General features: G+C 45.9%; 1 protein-coding gene across 1 annotated transcript; it reads right to left on the bottom strand.

The window, feature by feature from the left end:
* Positions 1 to 4,179: 4,179 nt before the first annotated feature.
* On the bottom strand, positions 4,180 to 11,978 carry LOC132764920 (arylacetamide deacetylase-like 3). The gene is made up of 2 exons (XM_067472796.1): positions 11,899 to 11,978; positions 4,180 to 4,954 (listed from the first exon to the last, which is right to left on the bottom strand). The coding sequence occupies exons 1-2, from the start codon at positions 11,976 to 11,978 to the stop codon at positions 4,180 to 4,182; spliced, it is 855 nt and encodes a 284-aa protein (XP_067328897.1).
* Between the last annotated feature and the right edge of the window lie 934 nt (positions 11,979 to 12,912).

The following is a 12,912-nucleotide window of genomic DNA, read 5'->3' as shown; positions in this document are numbered from 1 at the left end:
CACAGCCAAGGAGCCACCACCGAGAAGCCCCTATCTCTCGTCCCCACCAGCCATGCCTGTGAGGCAGGCGGGATCGAGAGCAGGGCCTCCCCGGAAGATCTCAAAGTCCTCGTGGGCTCATAGGCCGAGAGGCGGTCAGTTAGGTATTTTGGGCCGGAACCGTTTAGAGGAGTAATACATCCTCCCCAATTTTATATTTGAGAGGCGTGCTGCATGTTTCTGACAAATATGCATTTTCTGGAGAGTTATTATGTCATAATTATTTCATTTCAATTTATTAAATACATTTTTGCATTTCTGGGGTGAATTAAGACCATTGATATTATTTGAAAAGCACTTTATTTGTCTCTCTGCCATTTTATTCATTTTATTCTAAATCCGATCCAACATTACCAATATTTAATTCAGAGATCCCAGTTGCCATTTCCTCCAAACCGACCACTACAGCCTCTAAGTCTTTTGTTGTTACTGGTGCTCGTCCTTGTCCCATTTTAGTGTACTATATTCTTCAGGGGAGTCATATCTTGCTTTTTATTTTTATTTCCTTTTCTAGGGGTAGATTCTTGTTTGTCTCCTCATTCTGATCCACGCATTAATTTTTCATAAAAGGCTCTGGCCTTCTCTTCACTCGTTAGCCAATACCTTTCCTCGTTATATGTTACCATTATTCCTTCACATCTCTCCCATCTGTATCTGATTTCTCTTTTTTTAGTTCTTCAGTAAGAAAGTAGTACTTCTTTCTTCTATTTAAAGTCGTTTGTGGGAATTCTTTAAGGATGGGGATCTTATTGCCTTTGTAGTAGATGGGATTTTTACCATTCTTTTGTAACACTTCATCCCTTATTCTTTTCTTAGAGAATTGTACGATTACATCCTTTGGCGTCTTATTTTTCCTAGTATAGAAATATGAGATCCTGCAAATTTGGTCAATTTCTTGTTCCAATTCATCTTCTTCAGATTCCAAAGACACAGCAATTTAGTTATAATTTGTCTTATGTCTTCTTTTGTTTAAACAAAAGAAGTCATAAGACAAATTATAACTAAATATATTGTATATTCCTGAATCTTAATTGGTAATCCATTTGCATTTGTAGTAATTTTTCTTGTTCTAGTTCCATTTTCTCCTTTTGTTTTGTAAGGAATGAATGTCTGAATGCATGTAGAAGAGAAGAAACAGGCCTAAAAGGAAAACCAACATGGAGTTATCGCAAGGCATGATATGGGATGAACTTGGCAGTCGAAGTGAGGAGGCAGCAAGGCATAACTGAATGACAATGAACAATAAGGTGTGCGGTCAAGCAAGTAAGGAGTGTGCAGGAGGTACCCCATAAGTCATGAGGCCTGGATTGAGGATGTCCTGGACTGGAATGGACTTGAAAGGAACAGAACAACCTGATTATTAAAAAGAAGAAAAGAAGAAAAATAGATTTTGGTCTATAAATACAGGGGACCCCAAGAGCATGCACGCTTCCTGATCCATGGCAACGGAGCATCCGCACATCCTCGGAAAAGACTGATCATCTTCGCCGGAGGAGGCCTGTGTGTGCCTGAGTATGCGTGAATGTGTGTGTGCATGAGAGCTCTCCTTGATGTGATTCTGATATGATTCTGTGATGATTGTATTTCAATAAATGTTACATGAATAGTGTCACAACCAAATTTGGTCTCTAAAGTGTCTCATTGATTTAAACTACCTTAGGGATCTGAATCCCATCATGCTGCTCAGGACACTGAACCGCAACAGAGGTGGGCATGGCTAAGCACAGCTCTTCCTGATGGCCACTGGGGGCATGGCCTTCAAGAAGAGCTGTGCTTAGCGACGCCCACCTCGTCCCTCTGAATTGCAGCTCGCCGCCAGGGAAGGAAGGGAAACCGTGAGATTTTAAAACCGTTTGTTAGGCTTTGCCAAAATTGCTTAATGGTCTTAAAATAACTGTGGGAGACATCGAAAATAATTCCGAACAATAGGTAAGTGGTTTCAATTTGGAATTGCTCCTCCCACTATTCCTGCATGGCTCGAAATTGAATATATATATTCCTTTGAGGCACAAAGGGGGCCTCGGCGGCGGCAGCTTCCCCCTCCGCTACTCCGCCTTCCTCCCTCGCAATGGCCTCCTCCTTGCCCCCTCTGCTGCTCCATGCTTGAAAGGATACCTTCCTTGCCAGACTGGGCTGCCAAGCCTGGTGCCCAGCCTGGCGAGGAAGGGACCCTTTCAGGCATGTAGCAGAAGAGTGGGCAAGGAGGAGGCCATTGTCAAAGAGGGCCTCAGCGATGGCAGCTACCCCCTTGCCCCTCCGCTGCTCTGTGCTCCTTATCGCCACGCTGGGTGCCAGGTTTAGTAATCCAGCTTGGAAAGGAGGAGACTCTTTGAAGCATGGAGCAGCAGAGGGGGTCAGGAGAAGGACATTGCCAAAGAAGGTCTCAGCGGTGGCAGCTGCTTCCCCCTTGCCCCTCCGCTGCTCTGTGGGCACCCAGCTTGGCAAGGAAGGAGCAAGAAGCAGCAGAGGGGCGAGAGGGAAGTCACTGCTGCCGCTGAGGTCCTCTTTGGCACCAGCCTCCTCCTCGCTGCCGCCTCCTTCCGAGAGCCTAACTGGCCCCCTCCTTTCCCGCTGCCTCCTCCGCCTCCTTGGGGTGACAGCACCTTGCCTTCACCTCAGGAGGAGGAAGTGCCGCCTCTGACCCTGGGCAAAACAAAGTATACCGCAAATGCTTACTCTGCGTAATGGTTGGGCCGCCCCTGTTGGGGAGCACTCCTTTAACTGAAGGGGAAATGGAGGAAAAGGGGGGGTGTTGGATAAGAGCTTCGGTGGTCCACGCTCTTGTTACATCCCGATTGGATTACTGCAACGCACTCTACGTGGGGTTGCCTTTGAAGACTGCTCGGAAACTCCAACTGGTCCAGCGAAAGGCAGCCAGATTGCTCACTGGAGCGACATACAGGGAGCACACCACCCCCCTGTTGCGTCAGCTCCACTGGCTGCCGATCCAATTCCGAGCACAATTCAAAGTGCTGGTTTTGACCTACAAAACTCTAAACGGTTCCGGCCCAGTGTATCTATCCGAACAGATCTCCCTCTACGTCCCACCTCGGAAACTTAGATCCCCTGGGGAGGCCCTGCTCTCGACCCTGCCTCTACCACAAGTGAGATTGGCGGGGACGAGGAGCAGGGCCTTCTCGGTGGTGGCCCCCCACCTGTGGAACTCACTCCCCGGGGAGATTAGATCGGCAACGTCTCTTCTTTTCTTTAGGAAGAGGTTGAAGACCTGGATGTGGGACCAGGCATTTGGACATTCTGGCAGCTAAAGAAAGACTTGATGACGAGCTGGAACTGGACAAGACGGAATGGATTTACGGAACTCCGATCGCTGAGCTCAGGATTAGCCTACTACTGAGTTTATGGTGTTGTTGTGTATTGATGATTTAATTTTTAATTTGTAATTGCTTAATTGTTTTTATATATGTATGTATATGTGTCAAGGCATCAAATTGTGCCTTTCTCTGTAAGCCGCCCTGAGTCCCCCCTAGGGGGTGAGAAGGGCGGGGTAAAAGTGACGGAAATAAATAAATGTCGGATAAGGGAAAGCTGGATAAGCGAGACTGTACTGTACTTCCCTACTTTAATGTGTTTCTTATTTATGTACTTACATTTGTTTTCGAACTGCTAGGTTGGCAAAAGCTGGACTAAAGCTCAGGCACTCACCCTGATCCAAGATTCGAACTATCAACCTTCTGGTTGGTAAGATTTATTGCAGCTTGGTGATTACCCTGCTGTGCTCAAGCCCGACCTCTACATGGAACACTTTTTGCCATGGAAGACTTTGAAAAACAAGCCCTGGGAACAGCAACAAAAAGCCCACTGTGTGGTTCAGTTTTCTGGAAGACACCTTTACCATTTTGAGCCATAAGGGCCGAACTTAGCACAGAAGACTAAGAGGCTGTGCTGCAGAAAAATCAGGTCAGCAGTTCAAGCCTAGGTCAGTGTGAGTACCAGTTGTTTGCCCCAGCTCAAATGCTAGCAGCTTGAAAGTAGAAATTTTGCTAGTTTCCAACCGACCTCACAACCACCAAGGATGCCTGCCATAGATGCAGGCGAAACGTCAGGAGAGAATGCTTCTAGAACATGGCCATACAACCATTGTGATTCCCGCCATGAAAGCCGTCAACAATAACATGTGTTTTATATACTGTCAATGAAATTCTTTACATGCTGGAAATGGAGTTTTGTTTCTGGGTATTGGAGTAGCCAATTACCAAGGCCAAACAATATTCCGTGTACTCCGTCCTCGATGTGATACCACGTCACTGGGACGTCGTTGTCCTCTAGCCTTTTCTTGAATAAGAGCCCATCGTCTCGGAAAACATCGTATTCACAGGTTAGAAGGAAAGTCTTGGGGAGCTGGCGGATCACGTCATCTTCTGCTAAAAGTGGGGAAAACATGGGGTTGGTTGCTTCTTTCATGATTTCGTAAAGTTCTTGGTTAAACGGAGGCCGGTCCATGGGCACGTAACCCCTGCCCTTAAATCTTTCTGGAATGTCATCGGGATTGACCCATTTCCTGTATTTCATCCACACATGTTCGGGTAGATGAGCATTCTTCATGACGCCCTCCACGTTGATCTCCTTCCCAGTCAGAAGCAGGGTAGCAAGCTTCAAGGCCCGTTTCTTGAACAGGAGGGGGAACGAATGGTTTTGCTGATAAGAAGGCAAATTGAAATCGACGGCCTGCAAACCCGGATAGATGAGGACCTGGCCTCCTAGCTTTGGGAGATCTTTCCTGCCTGCCAAATATTCAGAAACGGCTGCAGCAAATGACCCTCCACTACTTTCTCCATAGAGAACAATGCGATGTGGGTCCACTCCGTATTTCTCAGCATTTTTCAAAAAGTGCATAGTAGCTGTGCTGCAATCCATAATTGGGATTGGGAACGGATGTTCTGGAACCAAACGAAACCTGAAGAAGAAATGAGAAACGGTCTGAATCTGCAATCCACATGATAATGACTCTGAATTTTAGGCACAGAATATCCTAAAAACTCCTGTTACAATTCAAGTCCAATGCCCTGTAGGGATGTGCACAGTGTTGTTTTTGTGTACAGTGTTCCTTCACTCATCCTGGGTGTTACGTTTATTTACAGTATTTCGATACCGCTTTTCGCACCCCAAGGGGGACTCAAAGTGTTTACACATAATTAATGGCAAAATTCAATGCCAGTATGATTACTAGGGCTGGTCAATTCGTTTCGTTAATTCGTAATTCGTTAAAAAATTCGTTAATTTTTGAATTACGAAACGATTACAAAACATTTTTTTTTAACCTGGAAGTGTTTTTAAATATCGAAACGGCAGGCGCCAAAAAATTTTGTATTTCCGTCCATTTTGGAAATACGTAAGATGGCCGCCTGTCGATGCTTGCTGAGAGGGGCGAGCGAGAGGGGCGAGCGAGCGGCGAGCGAGAGGGGCGGAAGCACTCTCTCCTGACATTTCACCCACATCTATGGCAGGCATCCTCAGAGGTTGTGAGGTCTGTTGGAAACTAGGCAAGTGGGGTTGATATATCTGTGGAATAATGTTCAGGGTGGGAGGAAGAACTCTTGTCTGCTGGAGGCAAGCGTGAATGTTGCAGCTGGCCAGCTTGATGAGCATCGAATGGCCTTGCAGCTTCATGGTCTGGCTGCTTCCTGCCTGAATGTTGCAATTGGCCAGCTTGCTTAGCATTGCCGCCTATTAATAATAATAGCGAGCGGCGAGCGAGAGGGGCGAGCGAGCGGCGAGCGAGAGGGGTGGAAGCACTCTCTCCTGACACTTCACCCACATCTATGGCAGGCATCCTCAGAGGTTGTGAGGTCTGTTGGAAACTAGGCAAGTGGGGTTGATATATCTGTGGAATAATGTTCAGGGTGGGAGGAAGAACTCTTGTCTGCTGGAGCGAGAGGGGCGAGCGAGCGGCGAGCGAGAGGGCCCGCCAGAGTGAGTGCCTGCCTTCCCTCCTTAATAATAATTAATAATAATTAATCCCTATTCTACTAAATTAATAATTAAATTTAAAAAGTATTTAAAAAATATTGAAAAAAAAAAGGGCGCCATCTTTACAAAATGTTTTGTAAATATTTACGAAATTTCGTAAATACCGAAACTTTTTTTTGGGAAAGTTTTGTAATTATTTTAAATATCGAAACAAAAAAAACCCCCAATTACAAATCGATTTTGGAAACAAATTTTTGCGTTGTTACCCAGGCCTAATGATTACAACTATACACTACAATTTGACATAAATCAAGTTATGTACATCCACAAGCAATCAGTACAATCATTAAAACAATAAAACAGTCTCGTCCACCAAATTTCCGTTCCAGTCATTGTCTTTCCGAAATGCTGCATACATTTACTTCTACTGCCCAAAGGCCTGGTCCTAAAACCATGATTTTAATTTTTTTCTAAAAGCCAGGAGGGAGGGAGCGGATCTTACCACATTTGGGAGTGTGCTCCATATATATTTATTTATTTCGCGCATTTCTACCCCGCCCTCCTCACCCCCCGAGGGGGGACTCAGGGTGGCTTACAAAAGGCACAATTCGATGCCAACATAAACATAACAATGGATAAAACATGTAAACAGCAATTATAACAATTAAGACAGTCGGTCCATACATCAAAATCAATAAAAACAATCAAATGCTCAGTGTTCGCCATCTCATAGTCCATAAATTCATTCCACATTGTCAAGTACTTTCGATTCTGGTCATCATTGTCCTTATCTAACCACCAGATTGCCCGAAAGCCTAGTCCCATAACCATGTTTTTAATTTCCTTCTGAAAGAGAGGAGGGATGTCGATGACCTAATTTCCCCGGGGAGTGAATTCCACAGGTGAGGGGCCACCACCAAGAAGGCCCTGCTCCTCGTCCCCACCAACCTCACTTGTGATAGAGGTGGGATCGAGAGCAGGGCCTCCTCAGAAGATCTCGAACTCCGAGGTGGGACGTAGAGGGAGATGCGTTCGGACAGATACGCTGTGCCGGAGCCATATAGGGTTTTGTAGGTCAAAACCAGCACTTTGAATTGTGCTCGGAACTGGATCGGCAGCCAGTGGAGCTGACATAACAGAGGGGTGACTAATCTGGCTGCCGCCCGCTGGACTAATTGAAGTTTCCGAACAGTTTTCAAAGGCAACCCCACGTAGAGTGCATTGCAGTAATCTATTAAGGATGTAACAAGAGTGTGGAGCACTGTGGCAAGATCTGACTTCCCAAGGTACGGGCGCAACTGGTGCACAAGTTTTAATTGTGCAAAAGCTCTCCCGGCCACCGCTGAGACCTGGGGTTCCAAGCTCAGCGATGAATCCAGGATCACTCCCAAGCTGCGAACCTGCGTCTTCAGGGGGAGTGGAACCCTGTCAAACACAGGCTGTAACCCTATGCCCTGTTTGGCCTTACGACTGACCAGTAGGACCTCTATCTTGTCTGGATTCAGTTTCAATTTGTTAGCTCTCATCCAGTGTGACACAGCAGCCAAGCACCAGTTCAAGGTTTGGACAGCCTCCTTGGTGACAGGTGAGAAGGAGTGACAGATTTGGACATCATCTGCATAGAGATAACACCTCATTCCAAAACTCCGAATGATCTCCCCCAGCGGCTTCATGTAGATGTTAAACTACATCGGGGACAGAATTGAACCCTGTGGGACTCCACACAACAACGGTTGTGGGGCTGAACAGGTGTCACCCAGTAACACCTTCTGGGACTGTCCCTCAAGGAAGGACCGGAGTCACTGCAGAGCAGTACCTCCAAGTCCCATATTTATGAGGCATTCCGGAAGGATACCGTGGTCCATGGTATCAAAGGCCGCTGAGAGGTCCAGCAGAACTAACAGGGACACACTCCCCCTGTCCAGCTCCCGACAAAGATCATCTACCAAGGCGACCAAGGCTGTCTCAGTTCCATGTCCCAGCCTAAATCCAGACTGTGCCAGGTCTAGATAATCAGTGTCTACCAGGAATTCCTGGAGTTGTGTTGCCACTACACGTTCCATGACTTTGCCCAAGTAGGGGAGATTGGAAACTGGCCGATAGTTGTCTAATTGAGTGGGGTCCAGTGATGGTTTTTTCAACAACGGTTTTATGAACTTGTTTTAAGCTCGCTGGAAACCTACCCTCCTGTAGGGAGGCATTAACCACCACCTTCACCCACTCTGCCAAACCCCCTCTGGCTTCTTTTATCAGCGAGGATGGGCAGGGGTCTAGGATGCATGTGGTAGGTCGCACTTCTCCAAGGATCCTGTCCACATCCTCAAGATGAACCAATTGAAATGAATTCAATAAAACCAGACAAGCAGATGCTCGTGTTACATCCTCAGAGACTGCTGTTAATATGGTGTCAAAATCAGACCGAATCAGCGCAACTTTATCTGCAAAGAATCAAGCAAAAGCTTCACAGCGAGCCACCGAGTCATCAGGGATCTCGCTTTTCGGCGGATTTAACAGACCCCTGACAACTCGGAAAAGTTCAGCTGGATGATTCTTCGCAGATGCAATATTGGCAGCAATAGATGATTTTTGTGCCGCCGCTATTGCCACATCGTAGGACCTTAGAAAGGCATTCAGATGTGTTTGGACTGATTTGGTAGGTCTCTGGCGCCACATGCACTCTAGCCACCTCTTCTTTCGCTTCATCGCTGCCAGCTCCTCAGTAAACCAAAGGGCAGGTTTAGCTCGGTTACTCGAGAGGGGGCGTTCCGGAACGATTATATCAATTGCCCTAGTCATCTCACTGTCCCAGTGGGAGACAAAAGCATCGACAGAATCGCTAGCCAAGGAGGTGGGAAACTCCCCAAGAGCCATCAAGAAGCCATTTGGATCCATAAGTCTCCTGGGGCGGACCATTCTAATGGGTCCGCCACCCCTGCCGAGGTTATGAGGCACAGTAAGTCTAAACCTAATGAGGTGGTGATCGGTCCATGGCAATGGAGCGATGGACAACTCTTCCACCCCGTCACCTTCTTCCCATCCCTGACCAAATCCAGTGTGTGTCCGGCACTATGGGTGGGACCAGATATTAATTGGGACAGGCCCATGGTTGCCATGGCAGCCATGAAGTCCTGAGCCACACCTGAAAGAGAGGTCTCGGCATGGACATTGAAATCTCCCAGGACTAAAAGCTGCCAAATCCGAGACCACTCCTGCTAGCTTAGGTAAGGAGACTGTCGTGCAGCGGGGTGGTCGGTACGTTAACAGAATCCCTATCCTGTACCGGTCACCTATCCTAAAGTCGGCACACTCAAAAGAAAATGACTGTGGGATGGGGCACCTGATCAGAGGGATAAAATCCTTATAGACCACTGAGACTCCACCTCCCCGCCCTCCAGGTCTTGGTTGGTGTTGCACAGAGTATCCTGGCGGACAGAGTTGGGAGAGATTCACCCCTCCTCCCTCATCTAGCCAGGTCTTTGTTATGCAAGCCAAGTCTGCATGTTCCTCCTGGATTAGATCTTTGAATGATGGAGGTTTTCCCATTTACCGACCTGGCATTGAACAGCACCACTTTTAACCTGGAGGGACCACTATCCTGGCAACTAAGCTGTACCTTGTTGGGAGAAAATTTTGGGATTGCCAATATATCCTTGTTAATTTCAGGCCGAATAGGCGGGAGGCCACAGTCGAGAAGGCCCTGTCTCTCATCCCCGCCAGGTGCATCTGTGCTGTTGACGGGAGCGAGAGCAGGGCCTCCCCAGATGATCCTAGATTATGAGTTGGGCCATAGGGGCGGATGCGTTTGGACAAGTAAGGTGGGCCAGAACAGTATAGAGCTTTATAGGTCAAGACCAGGACTTTGAATTGGGCTCGGAAGTGGACCGACAGCCAGTGGAGCTGCAATAGCGGGGGTGTGGGGGTGTGGTATGCTCCCTGTATGCTTGCAATGTCAGAGGAGTCTAGGGGTCCTTCCCGACAGGCCCTATATCCCAAGGTCTGATCCCAGGTTTTCTGTTTATCCCAGGTTATCTGACAGTGCAGACTCATATAATCCAGTTCAAAACAGATAACCTGTAGAAGGGGTATAGGGGCCCTTCCAGACAGGTCTTAGACCCCTTCTACACTGTCCTTATATCCCAAGATCCGATCCAGGTTATCTGCTTTGAACTGGATTATATGAGTCTGCACTGCCAGATAACCTGGGATAAACAGAGAACCTGGGATCAGACCTTGGGATATAGGTCCCGTCGGGAAGGACCCCTATACCCCTTCTACACTGTCCTTATAACCCAATAACAACAACAACAACAACAACAAACCCCATTCTGCCTTCATGTTGGGAATATCAAATTAAAGCACCCTGACAGATGGCCATCCATTCTTAATAATAATAATAATAATAATAATAATAATAATAATAATAATAATAATAGTTTTAAACTGTTGGGCCAGGAAGTAGACATTTGGCTGTGTTTAGACAAGCCATTTTAAAGCATTTTAAAGACTGCATTCGTGTGAGTGCTTACTCCGACTCCGGATTGTTTTGGGATGGACCACACATCTCATCCTTAATAGTAATAATAATAATAATAATAATAATAACAACAACAACAACAACAACAACAACAATAAACCCCCTTCTGCCTTCATGCTGGGAATATCAAATTAAAGCACCCTGACAGATGGCCATCCATTCTTAACAACAACAACAACAACAACAAACCCCCTTCTGCCTTCATGCTGGGAATATCAAATTAAAGCACCCTGACAGATGGCCATCCATTCTTAATAATAATAATAATAATAATAACAACAACAACAACAAATGTTTATCTGGGTTTAGACAAGCCGTTTCAAAGCGTTTTAGAGATTGGAGTTTGGTTTTGGTTAGTTGTTAGTTTTATCACCAACAGTCAACAACAGAGGGGAAGGAAGCTTCAGAAGTTCCCCCTTGTCCCGTTTGGAGATTTTTTCCGTGTATTGCGCAATCATTTCCGCCATTAACGAATCAATTTGTATGCTTACGAAATTTTGTAAATATTGAAATTTTAAAATTGGAAATTTCGGAAATCCTATCAGATTAGAAACGCTGGAGCCCCCTAGATACGAAACGAGTTTAGAACCAAATTTTTTCTTGATCGCCCAAGCCTGATGATGATGATGATGATGATGATGATGATATTGCGGAATTGAGTTGAAGGACCTCCAAGATGCCAATGTCTTTCAATCCAAAAGGACTGATATCTTTTCAAAAAATAATGAGTGTCTTCAGGCTAAAATCACCCGGGATCCTTTTCCTTCATACATTTTCATTCACCATGAATAATGCAGTACACTCATGATATGATTTTTTCAACCACATGGTTGACATTTTGGAAAGGAATGTTCTGCATCTCCCTTAACATTTTGAAACAAGGCATCCATTTGGGATGAGAGACACCCTCTTCCTTTGTTTGTTGGCTTCTCCAATAGGAAAATAGTTTATTGAGAAAGGAAATACCGAACTGGGACTGTGGCGCAGCTGGCTGGGAGTCAGTTGCATTAAGATCACTACTGGCCAAGAAGTCAAGAGTTCGACACCAAACTGGGTCGGAGTCAGCTTCTGACCATTTGTGCAGTTTGCTGCCAACCTGAAAGACAGTTGTCTCTGTCAAGTAGGAAATTTAGGTACCGCTTATGCGGGGAGGCTAATTTTACTAATTTACGACATCATAAAATCTCCAGCAAGCATGCAAAAGAATGAGGAAGTACTCCATCAGTGTCACAAGTGGACGGCGAAGTCACAACTCCCCTGGTGACCAGAATACCCTCAGGTAGCTGGAATGTTAAATAGCCTCTGTGTCTTTCCAAGTTTCTTGGAAAGGGAATAGATCGAATAGTGTGGGAGAATGTCCATTCTGATAGTGCCAGAATGAGTGTGAAGTCACTTACGCAACAGTCATAACGACAGAATCGGTTTCCCGGGCAATGCGACGGCATGCTAAGTCAGTTAGTCCTGAAAAACACATCATGTTTCAAGAGAGATTATTACTGATGGGTTTCATGTACATAGAAAAATCCTATATGCTCCACCTGAACTCTGTTTCCTGGAGAACTTACCAATATTTCCCATAACTGCACCACCTCCTGGAATGACAACCACTCCTCTTCTCTTCCCAGAAGGAGTTGTTTTGGGCCAATACACTCTGACCGGAACGTCATCAAACACCAAGTCCTTGATCGTCAGTGTTGGGCTCCTCTTGGGGTGCAACCACCCAACTAATTTGAATGGATTGCGCAAGCCAGTTTTTTTAAAGAATGATTCCTGTTTACAGAAAAATATAAAGGAGAAATAAATGTCATGTGGACACAGGGCTTACGTACAGAAAGTGACAGCCTTAGGCCGAATCTAGAAGAGATCATGCCATGAACGTTTGATGGGACTGAGGCAAAGAGAAATGTAAACAATGGAAAATTACCAAGCCAGGAACAGGTTTAGACAAAAAGAGGGAGATGGAAAAATTTCTAGTCAAAGCCACAAGGGAAAGAGTTAGCTGAAAGAAGAGAAAGTTCAAAAGACCTGCAAGCCAGCAACGGGGGAAATGGTTGTGAATTGCTGTTGTCAATTGTTGATAAGGAGGCGCCAGATGAGAACAATGGGAAAGAGAAGATTAATGAAATAGTTTGTGTATCTGTCCAGGCTTCAAACCTAAGACTATAAAACCCCCTGAGCTGTGTCCTCAGTGTGTGGCACTTGTCGACCCAACAGAGAGATCTGATCAAATAAATCTGTCATACCAGATCTTCTCACCTCTTAGGGTCTAATGGGAGACCCTAGGGTTTTGGGGTTGCTTTTAGGAAGAGACACAGCAGTGTGTCTCAGCACATTAACAAACCTGTTGCAGTGCTTAGGTGGCATCCATATGGTCCAGAAAGACCGAGACTGTGTCAGAATATCACTTCACC

Source organism: Anolis sagrei, chromosome 13 (assembly GCF_037176765.1).
Source record: "Anolis sagrei isolate rAnoSag1 chromosome 13, rAnoSag1.mat, whole genome shotgun sequence".
Classification (NCBI taxonomy): Eukaryota; Metazoa; Chordata; class Lepidosauria; order Squamata; family Dactyloidae; genus Anolis; species Anolis sagrei.
Note: the sequence above shows the minus strand (reverse complement) of the source record. Positions and strands in the feature narration are given on the sequence as shown.

Bases quoted from the DNA above. Each gene is read 5' to 3' on its own strand.
- LOC132764920 (XM_067472796.1), bottom strand. From the start codon at position 11,978: ATGATGTGTTTTTCAGGACTAACTGACTTAGCATGCCGTCGCATTGCC. The intron at 4,955-11,898 runs GTAAGTGACTTC...TTTCTTCTTCAG, and splicing joins TCTGTCGTTATGACTGTTGC to GTTTCGTTTGGTTCCAGAAC.